This window comes from Xiphophorus couchianus, chromosome 5 (assembly GCF_001444195.1).
Source record: "Xiphophorus couchianus chromosome 5, X_couchianus-1.0, whole genome shotgun sequence".
NCBI lineage: Eukaryota > Metazoa > Chordata > Actinopteri > Cyprinodontiformes > Poeciliidae > Xiphophorus > Xiphophorus couchianus.
The window spans coordinates 11,754,797-11,764,203 of record NC_040232.1 but is presented as its reverse complement, the minus strand read 5'-3'; the positions used below and the strand labels follow the sequence as shown (position 1 = coordinate 11,764,203).

General features: G+C 40.3%; 1 protein-coding gene across 1 annotated transcript; it reads right to left on the bottom strand.

Annotated features, from left to right (window-relative positions):
- Positions 1-719: 719 nt before the first annotated feature.
- On the bottom strand, positions 720-8,488 carry misp3 (MISP family member 3). Its single transcript, XM_028019256.1, has 3 exons — positions 6,932-8,488; positions 4,861-4,934; positions 720-2,857 (listed from the first exon to the last, which is right to left on the bottom strand). Exons 1-3 carry the CDS (start codon positions 8,478-8,480, stop codon positions 2,762-2,764), a joined length of 1,719 nt encoding a protein of 572 aa, XP_027875057.1. The 5' UTR covers positions 8,481-8,488; the 3' UTR covers positions 720-2,761.
- Between the last annotated feature and the right edge of the window lie 919 nt (positions 8,489-9,407).

Sequence of the window (9,407 nt, the reverse complement as noted above, 5' to 3'; positions counted from 1 at the left end):
AGTATCCTTCAGGGCAGTGAGTTGGTATACTCATTTAGTTCAGTTGTACATCTGCTTTATGTCCCAGTTTTTAAATTTTTTTAAAATAATTTTCATTTTATTTAACAACACTTTCATTAAAGGTGTTTCAAATAAGATTTTTAATAAACTGGACTTAGAAAATACAAATAAATCAAACTAACATACATTTTCTTAAGGATATCGGTAATGAATGATTTGCTATAAAATTGAGTACACAAATGAAGTAGGAGAGGGCAAAATGGGATCACAAATTGCTGATAGCAGGACATGTAGAATTAAGAATAGATAAATCTAACTTTCCAATAAACAAATTTAAAGCGATTTTTTTTTTCCGGAGGAGGGATTTGGAACCAAGCCGGTATAAGACAATTTAAATTTCCACCCCAGTGTTTGTGCTACCAGAAATTGTCTTGTTGGAAACACATAGCTTGTCCCATGAATAAAGAATTAACCTTGGATATTAATATATAAGTTCTTCCTGTCCTTCATAAAATTACTGGCATGTGAACAATAAACTACAAATTGTGGTGCAGTCTTCATAAAATTTTCACTCCCTCTTGGCAAAGATATATTGTTGCATCAGAGGCTCAGGATTGACTCTCACACAATGTTGCTCCAATGACTTTATGCCAGCAGGCGTTTGGAATTCAGTGATAGTGGTGATAATTAAATATCATGGAAATGAGCTGAGCAGAAGATAGGTGCGTGCATTTATTTGGGGGCTGGAAAGCTGCCAGATTAGATACCGAATGCAGCGATAAGATGGCTAGGTTGCAAATTCAGAAGAAAATTATCTTTGATGGTGAACTGGCATTGTTTTGGTGTAACCTAACAATAAACATGTTGAGCTTTGAACATTGATGAGTTTCTCTCCAAGGCTTTCGCTGCTGTTTCTTTTTGAATGTATTCATCATAGCTGTGCAAGAGCCTCAGAAAGAGGTTTGTTTCTGTAGATGCTTTGGTGCCACCATAAAACTTTACAGGAAATATCACTGGGCTGTGTCCAGTCCGAATGAGGGCATGAATTATTCACAGGACACTGGGAGGTCACAAAAGCATGCCCTCGTCTCGTCTTCATGCAAACGTAAACAAAGAAAGGCCCAGCGGGGGTTTCCACCAAAACTGTACCGACGGTGACACATCTTTGACCACAGTGAAACCCAGCATAAAGCACACAGCTCTGCAGAGGGTGTTTCTCATTTCTGTTGAGGACAAAGATTTCCTGACCTCAGTGGTAACTCTGTTGATAGAAGATATATCCGAAGAGAGCTGGACTGATACAGTTTCACTCCAGCTTTAGCTTCATTCCAAAACATAACACATATATGCTACAGCTGTGCTCGTTTTACAAGCAAAATGTGATCCGTTTTATAACAAGTCTGGTGCCATTTCAACTTTACTATTACAGCATGTAAAAAAATTACTTTCATCTGGAAACAGCAATAAGGTTTGGTTTGTTTCAAACCAAAATTTATTTGGTTTGGTTTGAAACCAGTTGGATAATCACTGGCTGTATTATCCAACCAGTGTTTACATGTCAGATGTGATGTCTCATAAATAATTGTGGCTGTTGATCCTCTTCTCACCACATGCACCAAAGATGTTCAAATATGTATATACACCCTCAACACAAAGGCATTGGTTAAGACTCCATAGAGGCTGAAAATTATAAATATGGATACATCTTCTATGCAACGATGACCCAGACCTAACCTGATCCTCCATCAAACAATTTTAATGTCCTCTCATATACTATGTGCTTAAACCTAAATACACAATGAAATTGTGAGAAACAGAAGAAGTAAGCTGCTAAATCAAAGGAAACAAAAAGTAGACCTTATCCTGCTCAATACACGTATGAGGAGCTTTTTGTTCAATCAGAACATAATAATAATAAAGCTGAAGCATTGTTTGGGTTTTCTATGGTGTCGACTGTTTTGTAAAGACACTTGCAGCTCTGATGAAAAGGCGGTAATTGTTGTTTAGGGAATAGGAACGGAAGGAGTTGGTTATCTCCATATTGATGTCCTCTTTTCCTCTTTTTTTTTGATCCGCTCAAAGATCACAAGCGACACCAAACAAGCATGCACCCATTATACTGGAAGACACATTCACGATTTGTTTTGTTAGATGATAAAACAAATAGTTTCTTTTAACAGAGAAAAGAAGAAGCATGAAAAAAGCATTTGTTTCATTTTTTAAGTATTTCCATGGAATTTGTTATAAATACAGTTTCCTTGTACATTATTCAGAAAATTAACAATTCTAACTTTTCAAACCAAAATGTTATACTTTATTATTACTTAAGAAAATCAAAATAAAAAGAACTTCAGCATGATTTAACATTTGCTTTCTTAGAATTTGTTTGGTCTCTATTGCATTATTTGTCATCTTCATTTTTTCCTTGATGATATTGTTTTGTCTTTTGTCTTTGCAGCATCATAAGCAGGCCAGCAGGCAACACAGTGGCCTGTCTCACAGTCTTTCTTCTCTCCTCTCATCTGAAGAAAAAGGCAGCGTTTTCCTTCTACTGCCATTTGTCTTGCTCCCAGTCTGCCTGGCCCCGTTTTCTTGCCTTAATCCTCGACGTCTTTCTGATTTGCTTTATGTTACTTCTTTTTCATCATTGATGCTGCTGCCTCCTGTTTCATGTTTCCTCCGTCATCAGACTGATCATTTCTGTTTTGATTTCACCCCATAATTAAAGAAAATGTAGGTCTCTGTAAACCCTCCCTGATCCTCAGTCGTCTTCCAGGTTGTAGTTGTTGATCAGGCCTGACTCCCACAGCTGCACTAGAGGATTCTTTTGTCTTGGAGTTCTGGGACTCTTGCGAATCTGGGTGGAAAACAGATTAAGATAAACAAAGAAGCTACGGTCCAGCAAAACATGAGGCATTAATGTTAAGTGAAAGGAAAAGAAGATGGGGTTTCCTAAAATCTTTTACTAATAGAAACCTAAAACCCTGTTGCTTACAGTTGTATTCAGCTCCCTATACTATGGTACTCCAAAATGTCAGTCAACTCCATTTGAAAGATTACTAATTAGTAAATAGAGTCCCTCTGTATCAATATTTGAAGCTCTGACCATCATATAGATCACAATCCTTCATCTACAGAGAGAATATGGCATAACAGCAATCCAAACAAAATATGACTATTAACCTAAACTAAGGGATCAGACCAAAACAGCATTAATCAGAGAGGCTCATGATAACTCTGGAGGATGAAGCCACAGTACAGATGTGAGAATCCACTGTCAAGACAACAACTAGCCTTGTTTTGTGAACGGGTGCAAAAAAAATGCCCTAGTTGAAAAAAATCCAAAAGAAGTTTCACTTAAAATTTGCTAAAAGCACAGACACAGCATTGGGCAGATGAATCTTTATTGAACCTTATGGCCAATATGAGTGGAAGAACAATCTCCACAGTGAAACATAGTACTACATCCTCATAGTTTGGAGATGCTTTTCTTCAGCAGTGACAGGAAAATTGGTCAGAGTTGACACAAAGATGGATGGAACTATATACAGGGCAATGCTGGAGGAAAACTGTGGTGGCTGCAAAAGATACAGCGGGGGGATTTTATCTTCCAGCAGGACACTAATCATACAGCTGCAATAGAATTGTTAATATCAAACCATATCCATATGTTAAAATGTCCCAGTACATGACAGGTTTTGAGCATTAAATCCAAGTGACAGTGTGTGGCAAGACAAAACCTTTGGTATTCACACAGTCAAAAAGAAAGAAACCAAATTTTCTAGATTTTAAAAATCTATCACTGGATGTGCAAAAATTGTGCCACGCTTTTCAAATGTTTATCTCTGCAACTCAAAATCTCAATAATTGGAATCTTTGGTTGTAATATGACAAAATATGGGAAATATGGGAAAATACTGAAGGGGTTGAACACTTTTGCAAGGCACTGTAAAGGTAATAACAGAATGAAGTTGCTTCTTCTACAGCCCATCATTCTGTAACAATACAACACTGAACAGGAGTTAATGCAACTTTGATCCTAGGCCATGTTCAGTATGACTAAGTCAACAATTAGGGCCAGTCTCTCCTGCAGAATCCTGACTTAATCCTCAAATTTATATCAGACGAAAGCCATATGCATTAAGCAAATAGGGAAGGAGAGTCAGAAGAAGAAAAAGAGAGTAAAATGCTCATGCTGATGTCAGATCAAACCATCCAGCCAGAGCTACACACCTTAATGCCTCGCCAAATTAAACAGCAGTACTCAGGTGTAATCACAGACACATTCGTTTCAGAGAGATTTAGAGCCCACGAGACAGGTTACAAAAGTCAATCATTACAAAACGACTCCCCTTTTTTCCTTCTGGAGTTGAACACACGCGCACACACACGTGCAAACGCCCGCAATCCCACACTTCATGTTTCTTTCCCTCTCTGTCTCAGTCATAGGGCTGCTTGCCTTCTTCCCTTATCTACAAAGATAAGTGCCTTGCTGTGTGTTCAGACCTTATCAGATATTTGTGTCCCATATTTGCCGCAAAAGAAACGCTGACATCTTCCCAAGAGGTTTTTAAACGTGATAATTATATATTAAAGTCCAGAGCAGTTACAGAAATGTTTATAATCATGCTGCTAGGAGACAGCTTTAACCCCCAATGAATAGTTTTAATTAACACATAAACACAGAGTTAGAAAAGCTTTATTTTGTTTTTCTATGCAGCAATCAAGAGAGAGGCTGGGAGATGATTTGCCTACATTTTCATGTTCTTAGCAGAGTGCCTCAGCCATTTATAAAGTGGAAAACCCTTATAAACAGAAGCAAGCAGTAGTGGAAGGAAGGAAATTAAAATGCCAACACACCTCTGGGTTGAAAATCTTTTCCTCTTCACTCTGGACAGGCGGTCGCACAGACACCTGGTCTGCTGTCTGTCTTCCTGCAAGACACAGAAGCAATTATTACAAGATAAACAAAAAGTGTGGCACATTGGTTCCTATCAGTCTGTCTCTGCTTACAGTACTGCTTAATGAGGAGGCAGTAAAAGTAAAGAGTGACTATCATGAGAAGAATTTCACTGACCACCAATATAATAGAAACCAAGAATTGCAGTAGATAAGGAGCATAAAAAGGTTGTACAGTTAAGCAATGTTATGTAATGTGCACTGTGTCATGGTCATATAATTACACCGTGGCACACCCTGCTCATTTTCTGCCACCTTCTATTGAAATTGAAATGACTGCTGTCTTCTTTTATTCATTAACCTTTTATTCCAGAAATGCAGTCAAACATAAAATGCAGCTGTGGCTTCCAGCCCTCAGTTTCACATCAGATCATAACTCAGAACATGTTTTAAATGGCTCTCATTTCATTTAACTATTACAGTGGACACTGGGGAAAAGGCTAGGGTTTCAGTACCCCAAGAGTTCCTCGGAAACTGAAACCTGAAAATGTCTCCAATAAAAGGAACATCTGCTTATAACCACTTCACCCCTCAGTCTGTCACATTCTTTCAATTCCACCCTCAACCCCATTTTGTCTCATCTCTCTTCTTTCTCTTCCTTCACTTCCTTGTCTGCAGTCAGACAACCTGCAGTCTTCTTTGTTTCACATTCCATCTTGGAGTTAGACTCAGAAAAAAGTCAATGTTCAGAAGACTGCGCTCCTACTCTGAGCCTCCACATCCCAAGCCTTCATCAGCAAGTCTCCTCAGATGAGCCTTCATCTCACCCTGTCCATTCATAACATCCTCTTCATTCAATAAAACTTTAACTCATACCTTTGTGGTGTTGTCCTTCCAAATGAACTGCTATTTAGTTTCTATTGTTATACACCTTTTTGGTGAACAAATGTATTATTATCAACCCTGGATTTGAATACAAGTGCTTAACACTAAACACCCTGAATTTATGACCCATTTTGTTGACAGTGTAGCCTATTAAACATGTTATCAGGCTGGGTGAGAACACTTCATTTAATTTTATTAGCATTATGTAGTGTAGCAGCATTTTGACCAAAAACATAACAGATTAATTTAACTGTTTAAAGTTTTCTTGTTTTTGTCTTGTTGCATTAGTTTAACCTTTTTATTGGTATTGCTGTAAATTTTTTCAGCCGTTCGAGATGCGTTATCTTTTTCTTATTAGCCTCGATTTGAAATCCATCCATCAGCTTGTATCATCCCACTTAACTTTAGTTTAAGCTTCATATTGTCAGGAGCTGTAAAGAACCAATCAATCAGCTCAAGTATCAGAAGTTTCCTGAAATTCACCCAAATGCAGCCTTTTTAGTGTTCGTTACAGATATTCTTTAAGATTCAGTCAAATAACTACCAAACTAAGTCAATAATTCTATTTTTGAGTAACTTTTTACTTACTAGCATGACTGAGTGTATAATCCTAATTTACACACTTCAACATATAAGTACTGACATATAACAAAGACAAAGGGAGAAAAGTCTACAAAAGACTACACTTTAACAGCGGGAATAATTTATGTACTAATACTTTGATCAAACCTGGTGATCCTCAGATCAATAATTTTATTGTTTACTGGCCTGATCGAAGATCAAAGGATGATCTTGGAAGAAGATCCAAGACTGTTCAGTGTTGTTTCTTTTCTTTTTGTCAACCCTAATCCTTTACTGAGTTACAGATAAGACTCTGTCTTTACTTATTAATTAATTAAAACTTTAGATAGAGACTTTTTTTCAACAAACTTCACTGCTTTCATACACAATCAAACTGTATGACTCATGATTTTCCCTTTCACAGCTTCTGATATTAGCTTGACAGGCCAGAATGCTAACCCTTGTTTGCAAATCTTTGATATTTTCCACTGATGTCAAAGGAATAAAGTAAAGTGGTTACAAAAACAGTTGCAGAGTTTTCCCTGACACATGTATAATTAGTTTTTACAACAATTGATCCACTAACCTTCATATAATCCACTGCTACCATTGGGTAGCGGACTGGGAGCTGGGATTTCTTTTTTTGAGGGGGATTCGGTACCATTGATTCCCCCATACAAGCTGAGCCGCAAGGTGTGAAGCTCCTTCTCCCTGTCTTTGGTCTCTTGGATATCCTGCCTCACTTTATCTAAATTAGCTGAGGAACGGAGCTTGAAAAAAGGGTTCTCCTTGGACGCTGAGATCTCTTTCTCCTCCTGTTCCTTCTTTGCCTTCATCAACCCGTCATAGCTTCTTGTCTTTTCTGTTGAGTTGAAATCCTTTCCAGTTTCAAGAGCTGGACTGGCCTTTGCCTCTGCTTTGGCTTTGGAGTGTTTCTGTGCTGGAATGCTTCGGCTATTTTCTATGATGATGATTTGACAGCCAGTCCCCTCTGAGAGCTTTGGTCCTCTGAGACCAGAGCGGTCTAAACCTTTGGCAGATGTTTGGTTCTGTGAGGTATTGACCGTAATGGGTTTTCTCTCCATGTAGGTGGTATGTTCTGGGGTGGATGTCCCAGATTCATCTTGACTCTCCAAAATTAAGTTCAAATCGTCACTGCTACCAGATGACCAGGATGGGGTCTTACTTTTAGGTGAGACTGTCAATGGCGATTCTGGACATATCTGCAGGGTCTCAAAGAGTTGCTTCCTCTCTTTTATTTGGCGAACTGTGCCTTTGTCATAGAAGCCAGGAATTTTCCCAATCTTGACCAGGTCTTGCTCCCTCCGAGTCTCTTCGTGAATCTCGTGCTGCATCTTTTTGCCTGCAAATTCCCTGTCCTTGTTCTGGGACCACTTGGGAGTGGAGGACACGCTAAGACTTTTTCTGGAAGGAACTTCTACGTATTCTGGAGAGGTGCGTTGGTTTGGAAGTCCTCTGGATCTTCTCAGGCTTTGCTCGCGCTCTATTGCCCGTCTGATCTCCCTCTCGATGGGGGTCTCTGAGGAGACAGGGCCCGGAGAGTCTGCAGACATGCTGGTGCTGCTGTTCCGTGTTATGTCTGAGTGGGAGTCTGCTGACACTCCGCTGTCACTCTGGCTATCCTCATACGTGTCAGTCCTCATCCTGGTGTCTCTGTTGGCTTTAGAAGATATACCACAGCTGTTTTCCGCCTTAGACTCTTGTGTTTGGACTGCCTGGAGATACCTGAACAGCCCTCTGCTCTGTGACCTCACAGCCGTCTTGCTCTTTTCAACTCTACTCTTATTCTGCCCTTTCACTCCACCTGTTAGCTCATTTTCACCCTCTGTCCTCTCCCACACCCTGCTGCTCCTTTCTCTTGCAGCTGCAACGCAACTATGGCCTTGAGAGGCTTCCCCTCCCTGATTGGCCAGCTCCATGGCAACAGCCGAACCAGGTGGAGATCCCTGGCCAAACACCTGTTGTGCAGCTTCCTGGTTTAATCTCCTGGGAGGGAGCTCAGACTGACTTTGTGGCAACACTGCCTCCTCCTGTCTGACTGAATCATTTGCAGGCAGGACTGAGTCTGTTTCTTCATGATTTAAACATGAAGGTTGGAAACCCACGCAGCTCATCTCACATGGAGCAGATTGGTGCTGAGTTGTTACATCTCCACCTGTTCCCTCTTCTTCTTCACTTTCATCTGCAAAAGGAGGAGAGTTCAGAGTGTTTCTGTCATCTGAGCTGTTCATGTCAGAAAGACAGCGCCGGGCAGACTGAGATCCAGAAGTTTCAGTTTTAATGCTTCTAATGTCACCTGCATTCATTAGTGCTGTTGAATTCAACTGTGATGTTATGTCTGCATCCTGATGAGCTGGCTCAAGAAGTTTGGGTGTCTTTGCGCATTCTTGAGTGACTTCAGTTGGTTCAGCTTCACTGATCCACTCCCCCACCTCACCCTCCAGGCTGGAAACCCCTTCTTTCTCACCACACTCTGCTGCTGATAAGGCACTGAGTGGCAGTGGAGGCGGGAAATCCTTCTCACAGAAATTATCTTCTTCTTTAGGTTCCTCCTGTGCATCTGAGAACTTTTTAGGCCTTCCTTCCAATTCTGTCATGGCTTCTTGTGTCTCTCTCATAGGCCACTGAGTAATATCTGTGGATTTCTGATTTTCAATTTTGATTACATCAACCATTTCTATTATCTTGATTCTCTGACATTCCAGCGGAGCTTCAAGTTTGACCCCAAGCTCCGGGGCTTCTAAGTCCTCCTCAGGCATTGCCTTGGGGGCTTTTCTCTCTTGTAGAGAAACATTGTGGCCCACGCTTGTGCCCTCTTCACCCTGCATCTCAACTAGAGAAGTGAAAAGACCTTGCTCCTGCCAGGTTGTGGGCTTTGTTTCCATGGCAGCACGACTGCTGATGTAAAATGTTCTGAGCAATCAGGTTGTTGGGCCCCCAGCCAGTCAGTCAACCCTAAAAGCATGGGGAGCACAGAGGGGAGAGAGGAACAGCATGGTGATTAGCAGAGTTTAACAACAGAACATTGTCAGCCACTTTTA

What these genes read in the sequence shown, in the direction of transcription:
- misp3 (XM_028019256.1), bottom strand. Translation starts at nt 8,480, where the DNA reads ATGAGCTGCGTGGGTTTCCAACCTTCATGTTTAAATCATGAAGAAACA. An exon ending in TAGCAGTGGATTATATGAAG is followed by an intron (nt 4,935 to 6,931) that starts GTTAGTGGATCA and finishes TGTGTCTTGCAG; the next exon opens with GAAGACAGACAGCAGACCAG. An exon ending in AAAAGATTTTCAACCCAGAG is followed by an intron (nt 2,858 to 4,860) that starts GTGTGTTGGCAT and finishes TTTTCCACCCAG; the next exon opens with ATTCGCAAGAGTCCCAGAAC.